Source organism: Neltuma alba, unplaced genomic scaffold (assembly GCF_004799145.2).
Source record: "Neltuma alba isolate B1F8T4 unplaced genomic scaffold, ASM479914v2 tig00011337_pilon, whole genome shotgun sequence".
Classification (NCBI taxonomy): Eukaryota; Viridiplantae; Streptophyta; class Magnoliopsida; order Fabales; family Fabaceae; genus Neltuma; species Neltuma alba.
Genome location: NW_021636039.1, coordinates 11,742 through 36,613, shown reverse-complemented (window position 1 = coordinate 36,613; position 24,872 = coordinate 11,742). Strand labels below are relative to the sequence as shown.

The 24,872-nt window shown below is 32.1% G+C and overlaps 2 protein-coding genes and 1 long non-coding RNA gene across 3 annotated transcripts; 2 read left to right on the top strand and 1 right to left on the bottom strand.

The window, feature by feature from the left end:
* Nucleotides 1-1,617: 1,617 nt before the first annotated feature.
* LOC114712110 (protection of telomeres protein 1b-like) lies at nt 1,618-7,409 on the top strand. Its single transcript, XM_028896578.1, has 10 exons — nt 1,618-1,857; nt 2,385-2,521; nt 3,896-4,085; nt 4,511-4,578; nt 4,796-4,884; nt 5,874-6,155; nt 6,253-6,329; nt 6,439-6,497; nt 6,711-6,863; nt 7,160-7,409. The coding sequence occupies exons 1-10, from the start codon at nt 1,734-1,736 to the stop codon at nt 7,379-7,381; spliced, it is 1,401 nt and encodes a 466-aa protein (XP_028752411.1). The 5' UTR covers nt 1,618-1,733; the 3' UTR covers nt 7,382-7,409.
* A 6,395-nt stretch (nt 7,410-13,804) lies between these two features.
* Nucleotides 13,805-15,400, bottom strand: LOC114712113 (probable glutathione S-transferase). The gene is made up of 2 exons (XM_028896580.1): nt 15,032-15,400; nt 13,805-14,336 (listed from the first exon to the last, which is right to left on the bottom strand). Exons 1-2 carry the CDS (start codon nt 15,344-15,346, stop codon nt 13,992-13,994), a joined length of 660 nt encoding a protein of 219 aa, XP_028752413.1. The 5' UTR covers nt 15,347-15,400; the 3' UTR covers nt 13,805-13,991.
* Nucleotides 15,337-24,822, top strand: LOC114712120 (uncharacterized). The gene is made up of 3 exons (XR_003737202.1): nt 15,337-15,409; nt 16,901-16,909; nt 24,812-24,822. It is a non-coding gene; the product is annotated as an uncharacterized LOC114712120 (long non-coding RNA).
* Nucleotides 24,823-24,872: the final 50 nt, after the last annotated feature.

Here is a 24,872-nt window from a genome sequence, read left to right as displayed (position 1 = left end):
CGGGACAGGACAAATACGGGACGGGACGGGACAATGACCGGAACGAGATGGGACGCAGGATGGGTTTGTCCCATCCCGGGGTATTTTTTTAAAAAATTATTTATTAATAATTATTATTAGATTATTTAATTTACTTATTAATAATAATAATTATTTTTATAGTGATGTTTAGCTCTTAAATTGTAGTCTTATCTCAACAATATCTCTTTCCTCAATAAAATAATTCATAAAACCATTATATAATGTTTCTTTTACTGTATTTTTTTTTACAGTATTGTTTTTACACTTTTTTTATACTATATAATTGAGCTTTTTACATAATATTTTTTATAATGTTTTTATCTTTAGAAGCCCAATAAAAAATAAGCATTATAACATAAAAAAAATTCATATAAAAAATTATAATTTTTTTTTTAAAAAAGGGGAACAGGACGTCCCATCCGTCCCGATTCCGTCTTGGTCCCATCGGACTGAATCGGGATAGGACGGGACACGAGACTAAAACCTTTTTCCGTTTCTATTCACTGGAACGGGCCTGTTCTCGTTTTCTCCCTGCGAACATCCCTAATTAGGATAGTAGGTAGTATTACTGAAAACAAAAGTAGATAATTTATCAGTTTACCAGTCGAGCTCAGAGTGTCAGAGGGTTTGATTTTTTTGGTATTCATGTAGTTTTACTTTTTCTCCCCAACCAGAAACCAGACCTGAAAACTTTTTGTTACAGGCACGTATATCTTTCCCGACGCGAAAATCACAGCAAAGGACACCACATAGCCTTTCAGACAACGGTACGTTGACATGAAAAGATAGAAGAAGAATGAAATCATTAAACAGAGCATGAGGAACGAAGAAGGATAACAGAAACACAAACAAATAACCTTTTTGCCGACATAGTCTGCCCATAATCTAACATGGGCTTTCAACCAGGGGTCAAGTTTATGTTCCCACATTTCATCAATATATGGTATAGCTGCCAGGGATTCTCTTATAAACAGGTATGATGAAGTAAAGGCTTCTGATGCCCCCCACCAAGAAGAAAAAGAAAAAAGTGAAGAGCTCTTGTAAGTGCAGTCTGTGCAGAAGGCTACCATTTCTATTTCCTGAGGAACAAGTTAAACAGTTAAACTTCCTCCTGCTGACTCCTCACTTCTCTTCCTATTACTACTCTAGCATGTCGTATCAGATGTGGAGTGTAATCTTATAATTTGATTCAAACTGAAATTTTGTACTTGTTTGGTATTTGGTTTCTTCAAATTACGCACATCCTGCCTTTTCAGCTATATTATGTAATGCCCTACTTTCATCATTGTGACGCTTATCAGACCATGAGTCTCTGTTTCGTGTTAAATTTTTTGTTGAAAGTTTGTCTATCCTTTTATTTCCATATTAATCTTAGCATTGAAGACAGTGATATTATGTTTGCACTTCATGTGTTTCTCCATCGCATGCCCTATCGATAATTAATCTTTTTCTGAAAGCGATAATGCTTTCTAATATCATTTGTGCAATCCATCGTCAAGGGTTGTGCTGCGATATATGTTTACAGGAGCTGTCCTCTTCAGCTAGCTTTGTAAAATTTTGTCAAACTTCCATGGAAAAATAAATTGGTATTTATTTCTTCTTATTTTATCCCTTTTCTTACATACTTTTATTTTATTATTTATTCAACGAGGCGCCGGGGCTGCTCCTCCTGTGCACAGTGCGGAGGTGCGCACACAACGAATTAGAGAGAAATGGGAACGCCGGACCACTGCAAATATCTTCCCATACGAGATGCTGTGAAATTTATCAATCAAAAAGTGAACATAGCAGGCATTATACTTGATCTTGGCTTCCCAAGGCGTACTAGGGGCACTGGTAAACTTTCTGTTCCAAGAACTTCTGCTTAAAACAGAGCAAGGATTATTCAAATTTCGCCTCTTCCCCCCCCCCCCAGTTTCATCTCGTTAGGATTTTTACAGTATTTGGAGGGTGAAGTTTGGTCGGTTTAGATATTAACTGGCAATGATGAATCAAAGGCCGGACTTCGGCTGCCACTTATTGACGATTTTTTTTTTTTTTTTAGAAGTGTAAGTTCTCAGCCAGTTTCATGATTATGCTCTGGTTGATGCCAATATATACTAAAAGTCTTTTGTTTCATTGAGTAGTGTTCAAGTGGTGATTGTTTTCGGTTCTCCGAAAACTTTTCCTCCTTACCGTTTTCTTCTGTGTCTTGTTGCATATTTGTGCTTCTCCAAGCTTATGTCTTTTTAGGCCACCTTAGTTTCGCTGAATGTTACTCGAAAAGGCTAGGATTTTGTTTTTGTTCTTGGTTAAGTTTGAAAACAAGAAGTTCTAGGTTATTCCTTCTCTTGCTGGTTGACTTACTTGAATAATTTCTGCAGATTACTGTTGTACACTAAGAATAATTGATGAATCATATGGGAAACCTGGGATATCAGTTAATATTTTTGCTGAAAGTTCAGAGAGGCTTCCTCGTGTTGTTGCAAGTGGGGATGTAGTTCAGTTTTGTAATGTCTTGGTAAGTGTCTTCTTAGTCCTAGGTTTGATAGTACATTCTATAGAAATATGCTTGCTTTGTTTTTCTGGATCAATGTTGGCCATGGAATATTTTTATGCACTGTTTCTGTGAATTTAGTATTTGTTACATTGTGCCTACTTTTAAGTGAAGTTTGGCAATGTGCTGGTTTTCCCCGTCGTTTATATAATGAATGCAGCAACATTAGCCATATCACATGCTTTTTTCTCATGTTGGTCATGTTTTGACTGCTTGAAGGAATCTGGCATTTGAGGGAAAGAATTGAAGCTTGGTAATGATGATGAGAGACTTAGAGCATGGAGTTGGACTTTGTGGTGGGAAATATCTGTTATGTGAAGGGAAATTTTTCCTTAGATTATATCACGTGAAAGAAATTGGGGTTTTTCTAAATTCTTAGGATTAGTGTTCTAGATTTGCAAGCTTTATGATGCAACTCAGATGCTTATCCCTTGTGATAGGGTCATGGGGAGGGTTTTTATCCTAGTGAAGTCGAGGATGCTTCAGCTTACCCCTGAAAGTAAACAGAAGGGGGGAAGGAATGATAAGAGTGAAAGAAAGCAACTGGCCTGCTTGGTTAAACCCCTCAAATAAATTTAATAATCAAAATTTGACAGACTCATTAAATTCTTGTCAGTTCAGTAGGTGGGTGTAGATTTCGAAATTGTGAGAACCTTTTGGTGGATAAGCTCAATATCCCAGAGACATACATTTGGGGACTTTTGCATGTATATTGTAGTGAAACTTCTTGAGAATACTGTAGATGATGTTTTAGGTTAGCGTTGAATATAATCTACTTAATTTGTTGACATGCTGTATTAAAAGTATGTCTTTTCATCACTACATGCTATTTATTTAATCTTTTATTATGAGGAATGTATATTAACACAAATCTACTTAATCATGCATTTTCTTATAATTTCAGTTTACAAAAACATGTTCGCTGCTTTACAGTATGATTTAATACGGAATTGCAAGATCATACGAGCATCCAATGGGTGGGATGCGAGTTGAAATTAAAGGGGGCAAAAAAAAATAAAATCAGCATATGACTTTCCTATACGTCATTGATCTCGGACTTATATTGATTGAAGAAGGTCCATGGATGACTATAATATGCTCAGCTTTATTAATTATTTTTAACTTTATCCTACTGAATGCTGATAACTCATTTTTTGAAAAATGTTCACCTTATTAATTCAATCCTTTAGTTTCAAATTTCAGTCTTGTTTGATTACAAATGGTTTATTATCTTATATTTAAATTCAGTTTTCCATGTTAATTGCATCATTGTATCAACTCCCCCCCCCCCACACCAAAGTTCTTAAAATTTCTAATATATGTTTTTTAATTCTGCAGATACAAACTCATGGTGATGAAGTAAATGCCATCTTCAACAAAAGGATCTCCTCTTTTGCATTATATAATGGGAAAGACAATGATTATTTTGTCCCTTACCAAGTTTCATCAAAATTTCATCCGAGAGATATGGACAAAGCACTCATAGACAAGCTCAGAAAGTGGCTGGTCAGTTTTAAGCTTATTGAAGGTAGTCTGTGATTGTAACATTCAATGTGTCTTGAAAGCATCTGATTGCTTTTAAGTAGTTTACTCCAAACTATACTTGATATGCATGCACATACTGTTTAAGGCTCGCAATTCATCCTATCAAGCGTTGTTGTAACATTGTGGTGCAGTACTCCAATGAGACTAATGTAAATTTTATAATCCAAAATACCTGTAAATTGCCCGCACACGAGTGCCCGTGCACATATGGGTTTCAAAACCCGATAAACTATGAAATAGCCCTTTAGGTTTGCTCGATCAAGAACTACCTGCTACTTAAAATACATGTGTGACAAGTCATTGGTTTGATGATAGCTTCTGGTTTTTTGTTGATTTCATCACCTTACATGCTATGTTGGTGCTTGTTTCATGGGTCAATATTTAATAAGGTTTGCATTTGCTGTGTAGATTCCAGTAACTTTCCAATGTTAAGAGAAATCAAGGAAGGAGACTGCTTTGTTGATCTGGCATGCAAGGTATCTTTCGTGTTATGATTTTTGTATCTGATTATGAGAAACCTTTGTATGGTTGAAATATTTAATTACGCACATTTTGGGCTTGCTTTGTGAGGACATGCCAATGTTCTCTTACATCCCTTCTCCTGTCTGTGGTGGTTAAACAAGGCAAACACCTTTATCATTTTCACAATTACATAATTGTGATAATCTACTCCTTCTTGTTTTGCAAATTAAGATACTTCATTGCTGTGAGACTGCAAATCATGAATGGATGGTCTTCATTTGGGATGGCACTGATTTGCCGCCAAACAGTATAAGTGCAAAGTGAGTTAATTTAAATTTAGTTTTATATTGCTATTTTAATCCTGGTCCCATGTCAGTGTGAATTTTGGATAAATCATACGGAAGTCTATTATTGGTATTTGTTCTTGTTCCAATGGAAAAAAGTTTCTCTTTAATTATGCTGCATTATCTGTCTTTATAAAGGTAAGAAGCTCGATATTGGCATCAACGGGCATCACTTCCAATTATTTATATCTACTTTATGCTTCTGCATGCCAATTTGCTCAACATTGAGATAGCTGACAGGCTGTGGAAAGTGTAATAGGATACTTGATGTCTGTGTATGTGGGTGTTTATGTGCAAATGTTTGTTGCCTGTACATAAAAAAGTGAATCTTCTTTATCATCTATCTGAAGCAATCACATTTCTTATCTCAACCTTCAAGAAGGATGATCTCTACCAGCTACTGAGGCACCTCAGTGCTGCTGAGTTGCACCATGCTTCTTATTGGATGTAGTTCAAATACAGTGATTTAAAGCTACTTTTCTCTATACACAAATACAAAGCAAATGAAATACTTCTTACGAGGGTCCTAATTGTTTCTTCAGTCTTCCATGGTTTATCACATTGGGAGGTCTGCATTGTAAGGGTCAATGTTTTTTTTTGGTCTTAGAAGCTTTGCATGATATTGCATCTCAAGTTTGTCCCAAATTAGTTTAATTTTACATTAGGAACTTATATTGGTTCTTGCAAGTTTGGTGATTGCTAGATATTTATCTATTTAATTTTACATTCGATTTTCTTTCCGTGTACGAGTGAGTTTTGACTAACAATTGCTTCTCCACAGACTAGGGATTTTATCTAGGGTGAATTGATGTTGTGCTTGTAGAAACTTCTGCATTTCTTCCATAAAAATTTTTGGCTAGATGTGAAATAACACAATCAGTTTATATTTTAGTGTAGTATATATGAGTTACTGATTGTATTGCACTATTGCCAAGGAAATTTAATGGTATTTTTATAAATTTCAGCCCGGAAGATGAAATGCATGATCCTCTTCCTTTGCATCTTGAGCCTGAACCTCTTCCAAGAGAGTTATTGTGCAGTTTTCCTACTGTTGGGTCCATCTTGAGGATAACTTACGGCAAAGACATTGAAAAGAACCATCTAAAATTTTTAGATGTTTCTAAGTGGGTCAAAATTGTCAATATGCATCTTGAAGTGCGTGCAGGACTATGGCATGGTGTGTTTATTCCTACTACGAAGCTTAGGTACACACCAAAAGATGATAATCTCATACAAGAACGGGAAAGGTGTTTTTTCAAATCTGTTGGCTCTTTAGATGATTGAATATAGTAGATCAGTTGGTTGATGTTTTGATGCATTCTCTTTTGTATTTATTTGAGTCAGATTATATGGGGAGCGAATGTCATTAAACTGTGGAAAAATGCCTTTTTCGAGCTTACCTTGGACTTCATGTATTACAGGTATCACTTGCACATTTAATCATTGTTTCTGATTTTTCCTAAATATTATGTTATCATATATTGGATATTTTTCTTGCAATTTAAGTTATGATTGTGTTTGCCCCTACAGTGGTTGATCATAATGATGTCCCATTTGCTACCTTAATGGATGTCCTCACCCATTCACAGGTACCATATTGCATTTTCTTCAGTCCTGAATAGTGGTATCATTCAGTTTAAAATGCTTGGGTATTCCTTTTATTTTCTCTCATTCCCCTTTTTCCTCCTTGATAAAATTATCTTTACTGCCTGTTAATGTTCTTAATTCTTAAAGAATAACTCTCATCTTAGACATTTGCGTTTGTTGATGTTACATTCCCCCACTTCTCTGTGCATGAGTAGGTGACAGCTAAGTTTAAGTGCATTGTTAGAGTAGTAGCAGCAATGCCATGGCCAGCTGAAAAATTCCGTTCTGAGCATGGTATCTATAGGATGCGGCTGACACTAGAGGATCCTACAGCCAGAATACATGCTTATGTGTATGCTGAGGATGGGGTAAGAAATATTTCTTTTGTACCTCTTCATCATGGTAGCTTCTTGGCAACTCCCCTAGTTTCCTGGTTAATTTTACTCGTATTTATTTATTGGCATGAAGGATTTTACTTGCATTCAAATAATCCTTTACTGTCTTCCTTTTTAGAGGTTGGTTGTTTGCTGCAATTAGGGAAGACTTTGTTCTTGCCTGAGAATTTGGAATGGAATTTTCCCAAAGACCAAGTCTCATCTGTTACTTTGTCATCCATATTATTTGCCTGATCATTTCTCATTTAGTATCACATAATTGATGACAGGTAACCCTATTTGATGGCCATCCTGATACTTGCATTTTGATGCAGAAGATGAACATGTTATTGGGAGTAATGTCATGTGATGATAGTACAGTAACGAATTGTGTTTTAAGAAACCCACCATGGGTGCAATTGTGTATCAAGTCTTATTACACTTCTAAACATGATGTTTGGGGCAGTAGAAAATATCGAATATTCGACACTAAAATTGTGGGAGGAGTGTGAAATGATGTTAAAATAGCTTCTTTTTTTTCCTTACTTTTTTAAAAAATAGATGGCACTAATGTATGCACTATTTAGGCCTTGCGATCTTCATTTGACAAGCCAAAAAAAAAAAAGTATAACAATAGAATACTAGTCTCACATCGCGTAAAGTCCTAACCCTTATAGGAATTAAATATTCTTTGATATCTTCTACTCACGAGCTAGTTTTTGGGTTGGATACAACGGCGAGCATGCCAATTTTTTAAATGATCCTATTAGCAATATGACGTTTTAAAGCCAATCCAATTTTAATTTTGGAGTTTAAAATGGACCTTTTCGGACATCAATATATATAATTAATGAGAAATTATTTTTTTGGTTTTATTTATAAGTTTTAAATTTAGGAAGGAGTGTAGTTTGTTTTATAAGTTTTAATTTTAGGTTTTTCTTAACAATTAATGTATTTTTTTAATGTTGTTTTTAATTATCTCTTTCTTGTCGTATTTTTCCCACACATTTTTTTCATTTTTTTCTCATTTATTATAAGAGTATATTGGGAAAAAAATTATTTTTAACATATTTATTATTTTAAACTAATTTTAACTAATTGTTTATTATTCATGAATTAGTTATTTGAAACTTATAAGAATCAAATGGAGCATTTTTTCTAAGTTATGGATAATATGACTTATTTTTTATGCTCTCTAATACCTGATACTTGCATCTACTAGATAAATTGATAAGTTGATTTTGTTTTTTTATTTCGGTAAAATGATAAATTGATTTGATTATTTATAGCGTTTAACTAGATATTTGTTTTGCGCGTGGTCAGGAGTTTGGATTTATTATGACTCAATACATTTTGTGTTTTATATTATTATATTAATTGATATTAAAGATGAATGTATAATTTTGTTATAAATTAATTTTGTAAATTATACCGTATCAAAGTTAATTTGTATAAATCTTTTAAGTTTCATGAATTTACATGATTTCTTTTCATTTTCAATATATATATAATGTAATTTTTCTATAGTTCACGTTTTATAAAACTTTCTGGTATATGTTCCCAAAATATAAATTCAAAAATTTGACTAAAGATTGAAAACAATTAAGAAATTTATTTTTAAAAAGCTTTTTTTAACATCTTAATATTTAAACGACACGCTAGTTCCTGAATAATTTAATGATGCCCTCCCGAAGGCATCGTTTTTCCAAACATGAATTCAACTGTAATTACAAATTTCACCTTCCCATAATGTCATGACTTCCGTCAGAAATCCTAGCATTATGAAGCGCAGAAGGAGAAATTTGCTTCCATTTCACCTTTGACGGGCTGATTTACAACTTTCTTTTTCACCTCCTGGTCTGGTCTCGGTTTAATCATTTCATTGCATCAACATAGTACAGTGTAGTTTTGATTTAAAAAAAAAAGTAATATAATTTTTTGTCCTTCAAATTTGTCTTCATTTTAATTTTGTCTTTGAAATTTTAAATCATATGTTTTGATCCCTATAATTTAATAAAAACCCGTATCATTTTGCCTTTTGAAAGACTAAAACCCGGTATTTAAAATTTGAGAGATCAAAACCAAAATAAGTTCAAATTTGAGAGACTAAAATCTACATTTTGAAATTTCAGGAATAAAACCAAAATAAGTACAAATTTAAAAAACTAATAATAGTATTAATTCAAAAAAAGAGATATCATAATTTAACAATTGAACAATATGTAATGACAAGCTTCAGTATATAAAATAGTAGCCAGTTTTTGTTGCTCATTTATTAAAACTTTTTAGTAATTATCTTTCTTCTTTGTGACCTCGCAGTAATTTGCCCTAGTTTTTTAATTTTATGTTCACTAAGTTATTATTTAATATTTTGAGTAAATTATAATTATAATTTAAAAATCATAGTAGATTTTTTTATTTAATTAATTCTTTATCATTGAAGTGAATCTTTAAACTGTGAATGAAATTATCGCATCACGTTAAGATTTAGTTCTTAACTTGTTCTGGTCAGAGTAAAAAAGTTGCAGGAAAAAGTTGTTTGAAACAAAAATAAGAGGAACAGTTTTACATATTTAACATGGCAGTTGTAACTCGTAAGTTTTAAAATAAAGAAAAATGTGCCGGTCAAATTCTTTGTATCAATTATGTCAAGTTCTTCAATTATATATAGACATGTGTCTTTTTTTAAATTTTATATGACTTTATAATTAAATTCTATTAAATGTTAACATTTTAAAAATATAACATATAGTCATGTATAATTAGAGAATTTAATATAATGAATCTAAAAAATTTAATATAAGTATTGCACCAAAGTAAAAATAAAAGATATTGGCTTTTGTGTTTGGGAAAAAGGCAGAAAAATGCAATATTAATTTCATAATTCTCAAAACATCTGCTCAATTTAAGAAATCCCATTTTAGTCTTAAGAGACCAAATTGAGATTATCATGTTAAATAAAAAGACTAAATTGCCCTTCTATTTATTTATTGTTTTTAAAATACTAAATCCCCTATTGGCCAGTCGGTCACTGGAGCTCTAGCGACGGTAGTCACCGGAGCTTCAGCGACCAATCGACAATTATTTACCGGAGTTCTGTCAGTCGGAAAAATTTTTTTTGAAAATTTTCACAACTTCAGTGTAACAGTTAACAACTTTTGTAACGCTATTAACAATTTCAATATAGCAGTTAACAACAGGTTTTCTGGGAAATTCAACAAGGTTCGGCGACCGAAAATTTTTTTTTGAAAATTTTCACAACTTTAGTATAACGGTTAACAACTTTTGTGACGCTATTAACAACTTCAGTATAATAGTTAACAACAGGTTTTCTGAGAAATTCAACAAGCTTTGGTGGCCGGAAAATTTTTTTTGAAAATTTTCACAATTTCAGTATAACGGTTAATAACTTCTATGACGCTATTAACAACTTCAGTATAATAGTTAACAACTTTTGTGACGCTATTAACAACTTCAATATAGCAGTTAACAACATGTTTTTCAGGAAATTCAACAATTGGTCGCCGGAGCTCTGGAGGCCAGAAACAATTTTTTTGAAAATTTTTACAACATCAGTATAACGGTTAACAACTTTTGTAATGTTATTAACAACTTCAGTATAGCGGTTAACAACAGGTTTTTGAGTTTGTTAACAGCATTACTGAAGTTGTAAAAATACTACTTTTTGAATTTTTTCGGAAAACTTGTTGTTAACTGCTATACTGAAATTGTTAATAACATTACAAAAGTTGTTAACCGTTATACTAAAGTTGTAAAAATTTTCAAAAAAAAAAGTAGTTACTAAAGTTTTAAAAATGCCATTTTTTTGAATTTTTAAGAAAACATGTTAAATGCTACACCGAAGTTGTTAATAGAGTTACGGAGTTTGTTAACGGCATTATTGAAGTTGTAAAAATGCTATTTTTTGAATTTTTTGAAAAACCTATTGTTAATAGCGTTACAAAAGTTGTTAACCGTTATATTGACGTTATAAAAATTTCCAAAAAAATTGTTTCTGGCCTCCAGAACTCCGGCGACCAATTGTTGAATTTTCTAAAAAACCTGTTATTAACTGCTATACTGAAGTTGTTAATAGTGTTACAAAAGTTGTTAACTGTTATACTGAAGTTGTAAAAATTTTCAAAAAAATTGTTTTTCGGCTACCGAAACTTGTTGAGTTTTCTAGTAAACTTGTTGTTAACTGCTATGCTGAAGTTGTTAATAACATCACAAAAGTTGTTAACTGTTATACTGAAGTTGTGAAAATTTTCAAAAAAAAATTTTCGACCACCGAAACTTGTTGAATTTTCCAATAAACCTGTTGTTAACTGCTATACTAAAGTTGTTAATAGTATTACAAAAGTTGTTAACCGTTATACTGAAGTTGTGAAAATTTTCAAAAAAAATTTTCCGGCCACCGAAACTTGTTGAATTTCCCAAAAAACCCATTGTTAACTGCTATATTGAAGTTGTTAATAGCGTCACAAAAGTTGTTAACCGTTATACTGAAATTGTGAAAATTTTCAAAAAAAATTTTCTGGCTACCGGACCTTGTTGAATTTCCTAGAAAACATGTTGTTAATTATTATATTGAAGTTGTTAATAGCATTACAAAAGTTGTTAACTGTTATACTAAAGTTGTGAAAATTTTCAAAAAACATTTTTCCCACCAACGGAGCTCTGGTGACTGCCGCCGCCAGAGCTCCGGTGATCGGCCGGCCAATAGGGGATTTGGTATTTTAAAAATAATAAATAATTGAAGGGCAATTTGGTCTTTTTATTTAATATGATAATCCCAATTTGGTTTCTTAAGACCAAATGAGATTTTTTTAAATTGAACAGATGTTTTTGGGCATTATAAAATTAATATTGTATTTTTCTGTCTTTTTCCCTTTTGTGTTTCCATGGTATTAAGATCCAACTGAATTGACCGATATAGTCTAATCAAGCATTTTATATGGATTGATCAGTTTATATATTTTTTATTATCAAGTTTGAAATTATATCATTTTGAGTTTAAAAAAAAAAAACAGTCCAATCATAGTTGTTTGTTAGCACCTCTGTAAGATTGTGTGGTTTTTTTTTTTTTTCAGATTTTAAAAAAATCAACATACATATGTTATAATTAATTAATTAAACTAATTTTTTAATCTCTTTAAATTAATTATTTAATTCTCATATTATGAAATGGAAGTGGTACATACAATAACTGAAAAATAACACGATTTTTAAATCGCATTTTATCTTGCCCTTTCCAAATTCCAACTGAAATAACCGCACAATCCCCACTAATAATCAAATCACAGAAGTCAGAGCGGAGAAATCGATTATTTCAAAGCAAAAACTTAATTACTCATTAATCAATTCAATATGCATCATCGGAGATTAGGGATTGCTAAGGCAAAAGACGCGAAAACAAGCAAGTTGCAATTTGAGGTACCACAAGTCGAAAAATACTCCTATATACTATTTTATGTCCTTAATATAAGACCTAGTTGATTAACTTGAAAAGATTAAGAAAATTAGTTAAATTAATTATTTGTGATAAATATGTATTGTCTCTCCTAGAAGTTAAGTTAGTTATTTATAATAAATAGGTACTCCTCCGATTCTTAATATATGACCCAATTCTTGAGTTGGTTTTGGTCCTAAATATAAGACCCATTTATCATATTTATCAATTTTCTCTAAATTACCCCTATAGATACTCCCTCAACCATAATTAAGTAGAATAGGGAGAGGAGGTATTAAGAAAGATGATTATGGTGTTTTAGGAAAAATGTGTCACTTTTCTTATAATTAACTAACTTACCTAACTTCTTTAATCTAATCAAATTAGTTAAATGGGTCTTATATTAAGGACCAGAGGAGTATTGTCTTAGTTAGAACTACTATTTGATAAAACATTTAACATACACAACCACTGCAAGTTTGAAAAAATAGATAAATATGACAGACAAAGTAAATTTAAGTCTTATACTCCCTCCGTCCTTTATTATAAAATCTAATTTTTTGAATGGGTTTATCCCTTTTCATGAGATTCTCTTTGGGTTTGTCTGAGCATTTAATGCAGTATGACCTATTTTATCCCTAATTTAATATATTTAATATATTCTCTTTTTTTATTTATCTCATTACTCTCTCACATTTATCCATTTATATATAGGGGTATATTTAGAAAAAAAACTGTATTTGCTACATATTAATTGCTTTTAACTAATTTTAACTGTTTTCTTAAATCTCGTAATTTAGTTAAAAAGATCTTATAATAAGGGATGAAGTAGTATTTAGAATTAAATTAAAAATCAAAATAGTTCTTACATTAAAAAGCAGAGATAGTATTTCTCTGTGATCCCATTTTCTTTCTTTATCTTGCATTCTTTGTTTAGTTTTGTTCTTTGTTCATGACACCGTGCTTTGCCATGTGTCCTGTTGACCATAGTTAATACTGCTTCTGATTCTTTAGTTAAGTAATTTAAATAGATTAAGATAATGAAATTAGTTATTAATATTAAATACGTATTGTCTTTTTTAAAATACCCTTACAAATAATGTGGATTAGTTAGAATTAAAAAATTATCTTAAAAAATAAATAAATATAAAACACAGAATAAATTAAAACTGTATATTTAAAACCAAATTAAAAATTGACAAGAGAAGTTGAAAACATGACTAGATACCTATTCCCCCTTGTCACGATTCGTTGAGAAAGGGTACCCTGAAACTTGCGTCGATAAGGAATACGGGTTTTTTTTTTCTTTTTTTCTTTTTCTTCCGTTTTGGCCAGAAGGGAATACAGGTTCAGGCACAGGCGCACGGCACACGTCAAAGCCTTCATGATGTACCAAGGGGCTCAAAAAGAGCCGCACTTCAGACAAAATTTTTGTCACAAAAAGACGCACTTCGAATTTTATAGTCGAGCTAAGTCTTCTTACACATGCAGGGAAAGGTACTACAATATAAAAATGACTGGCAACACAAAGGGGGATAACGGAGACCAAGTACCAATTCAACGGCTACAAACACCCCACTAACAGAACAGGCGGCATGACCCACCAAAGTGCAATATTATTATAAAACTACTATTCAGAACGTGAAGCCGATCATTTGTCTCCTATGAATCTACTCAATTCCAAACCTCTTTCTCATCTGAAGCACAAACTCATAGACCTTGTGCTGATCAGGAAGAGACTTGGACACACTCTCTTTCTGCATGCATCTTTTGGCCCAAGCAATGAATTTGGGGCACTCAGCCTCTATCTTGAAGTTACCAAATGTCTCATAGGCTTCAAACCAACTGAAGAATGGAACAAGTGCTACATCCACGTATCCAAGATTGTCCCCTCCAAAGTAGGGCTTGTCTCCCAACTGTTCCTCCAACAACTTCAGGTACTCCACGAACTCCTTCTTTGCAGCTTCTTGTTCTTCTCCTTTGGTAGTCCATACTCTCCTTCCCACGTCATATATCTGTTTCAAGTTGAGAACTTAGTCATGAAATGATAGACGAAGGAAAATCAAACAGCAACAATGCCCCATTTTTTCTTAAAGAAACAATACTATGACGGGGAAAGAATCAGTCGCTCACAGGTTAGTATGCTTTCTCGCCAAAATTGAAAACAAAAAGCATCAATATATGTATAGCAAAGATGACGTTTAAGAACAACTCAAAACTTGATAGAAACATGAAATTATACTGAACCAGAAACATTTTGATATTGAAATAAAATAATAATTATCCGAATATGTTTTCCTTCTTGCCCTGTAAAATAATGCAGAGGAGTATAAAAACAGAACTTTCAAAATGAGAAATCAGCCCCATAAGTTGGTGAGACTCAGCAAGTATGACTTCCCATTTGCATTCAGACACAGGAGAAATCGACACGATTTGCAGAATCTTTTGGGGAAAAGAAGATAAAAACAATAAAAGGAGCTCCAATATTATATATTATCCAAATTTTATTCACTATCCACTCAGCCACGCAAAAATCCCCAATTTCATTTCTAATATTCCATCAAAATCGTCCGGATCAAAGCTAATGAGCAAACAAGAAGTAATCCAGTGGAGACGTTCCGTCAATTGATCAAACAATGCGAAGAAATAACAGCAATCTAAAAGAAGTTAAAGTGAAGAATCTGAAAAGAATTGAAGCGCAGAAAAGAACCTTCTTGTCAACGAAGTCGGCCCAGAATCGAGCTTGGGCTCTGTGATAAGGATCGGATGGGAGAAGAGGGGATTTGGTGTTCCAGACCTCATCAACGTACTGCACAGCAATAAGAGACTCACAAATTGGTTTGCCATTGTGAATGAGAACAGGGATCTTCTTGTGAATCGGGTTCATTTGAAGAAGTAGAGGGCTCTTGTTCCTCAAGTCCTCATCTTTATACTCATACTTTATACCTTTCTCAGCAAGTGCAATTCTAACTCTCATCCCAAAGGGACTTGGCCAGAAATCCAACAGAGTCACCTCATGTGCCATTGCTGCAGGATAAAACAATAACCAAATGCTAAAGAAGAAATAACGATTGAGAGAAATGCAGAGGTGAGGAAGAAGGACTTGGATACTTCAATTTATAGGCTCGGAACGGGCCTGGAAGCGACAATGGCGATCCCAACGAATGCGCGAGGCGGTGACGGAATTCTAGGTCAATAAAGCATTAAAAAAATATACTCCTCCGATCCTAATTATAAGACCCAATTGACTTATTTGAGGAGATTAAGGAAGTAAGTTAAGTTGGTTATTTATAATAAATAAGTGTTGTCATTCCTAAAATATCCTTGCTAATTAAGTATATTGACTAAAACTATCATTATTAAAAGGATTATCTTGGAAAAAAATGCATAAATATAAGAGACAAAATGGATTGGGTCTTATAATTAGGACCAAATAAAAAGTCAAATTGGGTCTTATAATAAAGACCAGAGGAGTATATACAACGACGCATAATTTTGTGAATAATAATAATAATAATAACGTTTTGTCCTATTTAGTTTTAAATAATTAATTCATAAATAACAAAAAATTAGGAAAAAACTAATAAATATGTTATAAATATTATACTTTTACTTTTAAATATACTCTAACAAATAAGAAAACATCCAGAAAGATGCGATATGATAGATTAGAGCAAATAAGAGGAAATAAATCATTAAGGGCAAAATTTTTAAAAAAATGTTAAGAGAAAACAAATTCAATTAAAGCTTATAAAATAGATAACATTCTTATCTAAATTTAAAATTTATAAATAAAACAAGAAGGAGTAATAATTAAAAATTATAATTGTTTATGAATTAATACAATTTTTCAGTTACGAGGCAAATTTATTTATCAATGAAAGTGTTATACTCCTCTGATCCACACTTCCAATATGTTTCATACAAATCAAGAAAAATTTTAAATTTTATTAACTCTCATTTAAAATTCAATAATTTTTTAATTTTGTCCCTATTTAATATATAATATATTTTATATAAATAAAGTCAATACAATAATAAATGAAAGGTAAAATTATATATCCATATAAAAATTTTTTTAATATCTTATAAATAGGATAAAAAATGTTTTATCTCTTGTAATTGTCATTTAATAATAATAAAGAGATGCGCCTTGGGAAACACCTAAGCAACAAAGAGACGATACTTCCCCTTTTATTACCCAACAAAAAAAATAAAAAAAAAAAAAAATCCTTCCCCAAATGTATCTTGACGCGTTCTACGAAGTTCCATGGTCCACACCTCTTTGGATAATATGCGCCTTTATGTCATGGCTTCCGTCACCATATTCTTCTTTTTTCTTTCCTCGCTTTCTCTTAAAACTCATATTATAACGGGCTTCGTAAAAGGATGGTTAAGGGCATGTTTGAATAACAGGCCAAACTATAGTTTGGGTTTCTAAACTATAATTTGGGAATAAAATCATCTAAATAGACATAAATTATCTGAAATCATGGTTTGGGTCAAAACCATAGTTTTGCAACCCAAAACCATGGTTTCGGAAGAAGTGAATTCATTCTACTTCTGACTCAAATTAGAGAGTATGATTGTGCCTATTAGAGTAAATCTCAACAATAATATGACCTTAATACCCCTTAATTAATTTTTTATAAACATATTTAATCTTATATCTTATAAATAAATATGCACATATTAATTATTTATTAATTAAATTATTTTATGTATTATTAATTATGTTGATAAAAAATATATCATACAATCTATGTTTTATGTAATTATCATATTAACTTATGCTTTTTTTAATAATTTGTACATATAAAAAGTGCTTCTGATAACAACTATCCAAACACTCTCACATCAGAATCACTTTTTCACAAAATCTATTTTTTTTTTCAGAATCTATTCTCCAGAAGCCATTCTTCAAACCATAGTTTGGTTTCATCCAAACACTCCCTAAATCGGAGTATGATCACTTTTCACAATGTGGCGTGGCATGAGAGGAACAAAGCTTTACATGAGAAAAATATCAAGACTGCTCAGTTTCACCAATTTGGCCTTTGATCATCGGCTTCAACGGCCTCATTAACTTCATTACTAAACCATTATACCTACGAGTACTACTGCTTTAAGCTGTATGTGTAGATTCTAATTTGCTCAACGTAATAAAACAGTACTTTAATCTTCAGCAGCATATACATATCCTTATACTATTTAATTTTTCCTGTTACAACAAAAAGTGATGGTTTCTTCTTTAGCTTGTGCCGTTCATGTCCTACCTCTCCGTTGTTAATGCTCTACATTATTATTTAACTTACCTGTACATATTTTTCTAATATCGATCATTTTGTCTTTTTATAAAAGAACTAAAACCCTATATTATCATATGTGTATCTATGCACATTGATGATCCATTGTCAATTTAATTACCTCATATTGGCAACCAAAAAAACTAAAACTCTCTAGTTGGCTTAGTTGTTTTTTATCAGCTCTAGTTGGCTTAATTAATTGAAAACTCTTTAATTACTTCACATATACATCCATGCGTTTCAAAATGTACTGCTATATTTTTTTTTAACAGAATGTACTGTTATATTTGCATGTAGATAATATAAATTTATCCTGGCTCAATCCCAAAATAACTATCATGTCAAAAGTTTGGTTTTATTTTAACATAATTTCCTTTTTAGATTTTTGTTAATAATTAGACGCATTTAAAGGCATTATAATTAAACAAGGGTATTCAAGAAAATATCATAATTGGATGCCAGAGTTTTAATTTGGAAGGTGAGGTCTTTGTACAAAGGGCCAATTAAGATGTGTTTGTGTCGCCACTGCCTCAAACAAAATATGAGTATCAAATTTTCAAAGCTACTTGGTACTTTTATAAGCCACAATTTGAATTTGTTTAACTATTTAATACATTTTTCTCATTTTTATTCCTAATTAGTTATAGGTCTTTCTCATCTTTTTCTTTTTACCCGTTTTTTCTTATATCTATCTTTTTACCCTCATTCTCTTTTCTACTTACCCTCTCTATAAGTAAAAGTGTTTTACAAGAAAATAAGTTCTATTTTATATATATATTTACTATCCTTAATTATTTTTTTCCCAACATATCTTTAATTAATTTTAACTAACTTTTTAGACATATTTTGAGATAGAAGGGGGGTATATGACTGAAAATGCCACGCAAAGGCTAATGTTTCGAATAGTGGGGTCCAAATGCAACGTCTCGATCTGGCTTTCACTGCTTTAAATAAGTGGGTCGTAATTACTAATTAATAGAGACCACTTGCTTTGGGAAGTGCAATAGCGGTTAAGACCGGAAAAGGGGTGCAATTGAAGCATTAATTCTTGTCACCAAAGTCAAATCTGCTGAACAAAGCACACATATTGACGTACGGTGCCCTTTGATAAGATCTACTAGTAATGGGTAAGACTTGAATGTAGCTGTTTTAGCCCCACCTCACCTTATCACCCACCATGCCTGCTGCCTCCTTCAATCTCTCACTGGTTTTCGCCAGGTGGCTCATGACCCATCGTCGATCGTCTCCAGTTTTATATGCTGTTGTCTTCTTACAAAGCTTACACACATACGCTACTTACTCTGCTTTAATTCCTCGCGCATCTGTAACCTTGTTGTGAATCAATGGTCATTTGACAAATTATTACGAGGTTTCGTCTTGAATGAATAATGATGATGATGACGACGACGTCGTTGGACACGTTGTGAGGAGGACAACCATTTTGGTTCTCCCAAATGCTTCTTTAGACTTCTGGGTGTGTCGCTGGCGCTGTTTCTTGTAGTAGTACTCCTCCGGTTCTAATTATAAGACCCAATTGATTTATTTGAGGAGATTAAAGAAGTGAGTTAAGTTGGTTATTTATAATAAATAAGTGTTATCATTCCTAAAATATCCTTGCTAATTAAGTATATTGGCTAAAACTATCATTATTAGAAGGATTATCTTGGAAAAAAATGCATAAATATAAGAGACAAAATGGATTGGGGTCTTATAATTAGAACCAAATAAAAAGTCAAATGGAGTCTTATAATAAGGACCGGAGGAGTATTAGGCTTCCTTGTTGCCTTACTCCGACATCCATCGCCATTGCTTGCGTATTATGGAGCGTCAACCTTATTTTATTCAACAACAATACACATCACATTAGAGAAAACTTTACATGTGACACTTAACGACAATTGTTAATTTATTTTAATTTCTTGAAAGCTTAAACTATCAATAAACAAACATTCTGTTTGAATAGATTCCTTTGCTAAGTACAAATGAAATCCCACGTAATCCCTAATGACTAATAATACTCATTTTCATTTAAAATATAAGCATCAAATCTTTAAAAAGAATTACTATTTTATAAGTGTTAATTGGGATTGTCAATCATTTGATGCACTTTTTTTTTTCTATTTTTTACTCCAAGTTAATTATATGTATCTCTTTTTTTTTTTTTACTCATTTATTTTCATTTCTTTTTTCATTTATTCTCTCTCCCACTTAGCCTTTCTATAAATAAAAGTATTTTAGAAAATTATTTTTTATACATATATATTATTTTTACCTTATTTCAATCAACTTCTTGAATTACATAGTTTAGTTATTTGAATAAGATAGAGTATATTCTCGTCCAATACTTCCAACACAATGATGAGATCGCTCGCAATGCATGCATTGTGGAGCTACAGGTACTTCTCCACACAATCCATTTGATATAAAACGAAATTTTTGGAGATTAACTTGATCAATTTTATTTTTCAAAAAGACTTAAGATAAACATAATTTTTAAGGATTCAGTTAAAATTATGGGATGACAAGTTTAATATAGAAGAGCTATCGAGGTGAAGCAAGTAGAACGTTTGCAGGGAAAAATTGGTTCTTATTACAAGACCCGTTGATATCACATAATTGGCTCATTGTCTGGAAACCTTTTTTTCTTTTCTTTTTCTTTTTTTGCAAACGTCAACATGTCAATGAAGCCAATTCTCAAGTCCTGGTGATTCATAATGGTGTGTTTGTCAAATCCTTCTACAGTACAGGTGTAGTTTTTCTTGCAGGAAAGTAGCAGAGCTAGAGCGTATTAGCCAGGTCTTGTCATAGCTGCATTCATCTGATATGTTGCAGCATTTAATTGATGAAGCTACCCTTGTGGTAGCAAGGCAGCAAGAAGGGAAACTTTTTCGGTTTCTTTCCTTTTTTTTTCCCTTGGGCATGCACTTTTCCGGGTTCAACCGCTTGGTTATGGCAGACTATATGATGATGTGTTATATTTAACCAAGTCTTTTACAGGTCTAAAATGTAGTGGTATCTAGGGATGTTTTCTCTGTCCTTACGTCATCTGAGTCAAGGTTGTTTACTTTTAGGTACTATCGGATCGAATGTCTCCCAAGGGACAACAGAAAAGGTACTAAGATGTATTGTGACGATTAAAAAGGTTAAAATTATGGGAGAATTTTAGTCAGCCTCCGTAGAAGAAATTTATTTTCCAACATTCCACAAAATTCTGAAATTTCATTACATTCCAAGGATGAAAATGAAATTAAATTTTATGGGTGAAAAGACATTATTGCTCTTTCTCCAATTGTAAACAGTCTTATTTCTCTTATGAATCACTTAATCTCAGTTGTAAATTTTTTTTTCACTTGTGAATCCTAATTTTGTGGTTCAATTAGTAAATGACCTTGCTCCAATTGTAACTAGCCTTATTTCTCTTGTGAATTACTTTATCTTGGGTGTAAATTCTCATATTCCACTTTTGAATCATAACTCCCAGACTTGTTAGAAATGCTAGCTCCACCGATAAATGGCCTTACTCTCGTTGTAAAATATTTTATTCCTTTTGTAACTTATCTTATCTTGATTGCAAATTTCTGTATTCCACTAGCAAATTCTAACTCCCTAACTTATTTTGAACGCTTGCTTCACTTGTAAATAGCCTTACTTCAGTTATAACTAGCCTTATTCCTCTTGTGAATTCTTTCATTCCACTTGTGAATTTGCTTTTCTATTTTCTATCTTTGCAAGGGTTTTCACCCATAAAATTTAATTTAATTTCAGTCTAAAAGGTGCATTGAAATTTCATAATTTTGTGGAGGTTGTTGGAAAATAATTTCTACCGTGGGGGCTAATTGAAATTCTTCCTAAAATTATTTTCTTTGAAAAATAAAGTGAGGTAAGCACATCTGCATGTCTAAACTTAAAGGCACAGACATTCTTCTTTTCATTTTAGCTTTCGGTGGAGCATCTTGTGTTTTCAAAGGATAGATATCATTTAGTCTGGCCCATGACAAATCCAACATAAAAGGAGACAGAGTAGGCCCACAAATGGAAGAAACATAGAAAAAGCAGCCCACAAATGATACTTATTGCGACTTTCGTATAGAAGCCTATTACGAAGGCCCAGGCTTATTATAATCGTTAACATATTTTTATTCTTTTATTGTTAGCTACGTCTTATTTAATACCTCTGGTCTTAAATATAAAACATATTTTTAATATAAATTATACTACAAAATAGGTCTTATACTTATGATCGGAGGGAGTAATAAAATAAAAAATGGGTAGAAGAATATTCTTGTGGTAGTTATTTAGTTATTTATGGTGAAAACAATTTTTGAATAAGGGAATTTTAATGTTTGAGATTCCCTCTCTTAATCACTTGGACTTCATAATACTCTTTCAATTCTAAATATAATGTTCTCTCAATTAAATCGTAAATACCAAACGACTCTATAAGTTGATTATTTGAAATTAATATGTAGAGAATTTGATTTTATTTTGATTTTCAAAAATAATCTTACCATTAAATGATTAAAATTTAATGCGTAAAAATACAACTATTTCAAAAACAAGGGTACTATGAGGAAAAAAATTTAATATCGGAAATAGAAGAAATGAGACCTTGAATTTTGAACAAAACTAAAACCCTTAAAGAACCTTATATTTACGAAGAAAGCAATGGGCAACATGCATGTGCAAGTGCAAATTGAATCCTACCTCACTGTCCTCAAAGCTGACACAAGTAATCAAATATCAATAAGACAAAAAATTAGAGAAAGAAATAATAACTATTGTTAGACTATAGATCACTAACTATAAATTGCGTGCTTTGTATATGTTTATTTTCTTAAAGAATTCTAAGAAAATATACCTTGTCTTGGCATGTAAATTTAAATAAAATCAGTTTTATATCGATGTTGCACTGACAAAAAGCATATAAAGTTCACCAAGCAAAGAGAAACACTGCACGCATGGTCAGAAAGAGTCTACAAAACAAATAAAATATTACTTTCGATTTTAAATATAAGAGCTAGTTTGACATTTAATTTAATCATAAATATAAAATTTCAATCCATTTTGTTTTTCATATTTATCCATTTTCCTCTAAGAAAGCACTCATAGCAGTTGCACATGTTAAATATTTTATAAAATGATAGTTCTAACTAATGCATATGATTAACAAGAGTATTTTAGAGAAGACAACATCTTTTTATCACAAATAACTAACTCAACTAATTTTTTTAATATGATCACATTAGTTAATTAATTCTTATATTAAGGAAAGGAGGTAGTAATAATTAAATAGGAGAAGATGATTTATCTGTTAGACGAATCTTGAATGATACATATATTAAAAAGACACAGTTTGAACTCGGTTTTTCGGGTAAGCAGAGATTGAGTTTGGTGGTGACATGGCATTGATAATAATATAGACGTAAAAGGGAACACGAATCATATGTTAGAGAGGACCAAGTGTGAAGGAAATAGGTACGTAGCTACCTTCAACACTTGAATTTTATTTGAAGGTTGCTTATGTATGCATGCCTACGCAAACAACGGGGAAAGTTTGCTGAGGTTGCCTTCTGTATGGGCACCCTCTCCCTTGTGTTCATTTCATCATCCATCATCTCCAAACTTCTCTCCATCGGCCGGCCTCCACACAAACATATATACTCACAGATTACTGAGCGTGTGCGCGCGCGCACGTAATGAAAACACAAAAAGAGTTTCGATCGGATCCGGCAAAAGGTTTGGCGCAATAAATGAAGATGAATTGGATATATATGGAGGGAGGCTCACGTAATGTGACCTTTTGTTAGGTCCCAAAAGCCAAAGGGCATATATATCCGACAATTAAGGATTCAAAACCCTTTTGGAGATGCGGCTGCCCTTTCGCTCCCCAACATATCGTTGTCTTCTATGATTTTCTGCCCAAAGTGCTTCCCCCTTCCATATTCGCCTTCCTTGTACATACATACACCCCTAAGGGCTATGTTCGTTGCGTGCGTGTGTGTGTGTGTGTAAGTGGATCCATGCAAATGCAGCTTCTTGTGTGTGTTAATTACAGCGCATACAGAAGTAGGTATCTCCACAAGAGAGACCAATCGCACGTACGTCATGCTTACGAGAATCCATCGTGTTTGGCATGCATTTCCAGTTGACACGTGAAGGCCCCTCCAACTTCTAATTAATTCATTTATTGGTCCCCATTACTATAGTTTTGTGCTTGATGATTTTGTAACTTGTCACTGAAAAAGTTCTTGCATTGATAACCAGTCACAATTCTTTACATAGTTTAATTAAACGTGACATTAATTAGTTGTTGTGATCCTACTAGACTACATCTAACACTTGTTAACTATGATTTTTGAAAAATGTAGCTCATTGCAGACAAGTTTTTACGGCTAGCTAGCTACTTGAGTCTCTTCTGGATTCCGTTTTTGTTTTAAAAAATCTATTATATGTCGCTTATAATAGCAGTTTTAATTTATTACCTAAAACAACGGGTATGGCACATCTAGCATCATTATAAGCTTGCTGTGTACCTTGGTCCTTCAATATAAAAATTTGATCAACAAGGTAACAAATTGAATTAGAACACACACGGGGAGGATAAACATGCAAATAAATTTAATTCTTTACCAACTCTTATATTAAAGGTGGGAGGGGGTATTATTTTCTCATGGAATTATTGTGTTTTGGATATTTGTATAGTAAATCTATCTCTGGTTCTTAATATAAGAGCTGATTGACTAATTTGAGTAGACTATGAAAATTTGTTAAGTTAGTTATTTGCAATGACTAGGTGTTGTCTTTTCTAAAGTACCTTTGCTAATATAAGAGCTTGTTTGAATTTTATTTGGTACTAGTTATAAAACCCCAATCTACTTTGTCTCTTATATTTATTTATTTTTAAGGTAGTTTTTGAAATAATGGTAGTTGTAGCCAATATACTTAATTAGTAAGGATATGTTAGAAAGAGAACAGCTACTTAATTATTACAAATAACTTAACTAGTTTCTTTTAATTTACTCAAATTAGTCAACTAAATAACTAACTTAACTAGTTTTCTTAATTTATTCAAATTAGTCAACTAACTCTTACGTTAAGGACGGAAGATATTATTAGCTAAAACTACCGTTTAATTGAATATTTAACATATATAACTACTACAATAATTATTTTGTAAAAAAAAGATAAATATGAGAAACAAAATAGATTGAAGTCTTATATTTATGATTAAATCAAAAGCCAAAC

Excerpts from the sequence above, each read along its gene's own strand:
- LOC114712110 (XM_028896578.1), top strand. The coding sequence starts at position 1,734 with ATGGGAACGCCGGACCACTGCAAATATCTTCCCATACGAGATGCTGTG. Across the intron at positions 1,858-2,384 it reads AAGGCGTACTAGGGGCACTG|ATTACTGTTGTACACTAAGA; the intron begins GTAAACTTTCTG and ends TAATTTCTGCAG. Across the intron at positions 6,330-6,438 it reads TTGGACTTCATGTATTACAG|TGGTTGATCATAATGATGTC; the intron begins GTATCACTTGCA and ends TTGCCCCTACAG.
- LOC114712113 (XM_028896580.1), bottom strand. The coding sequence starts at position 15,346 with ATGGCACATGAGGTGACTCTGTTGGATTTCTGGCCAAGTCCCTTTGGG. Across the intron at positions 14,337-15,031 it reads CCGACTTCGTTGACAAGAAG|ATATATGACGTGGGAAGGAG; the intron begins GTTCTTTTCTGC and ends AACTTGAAACAG.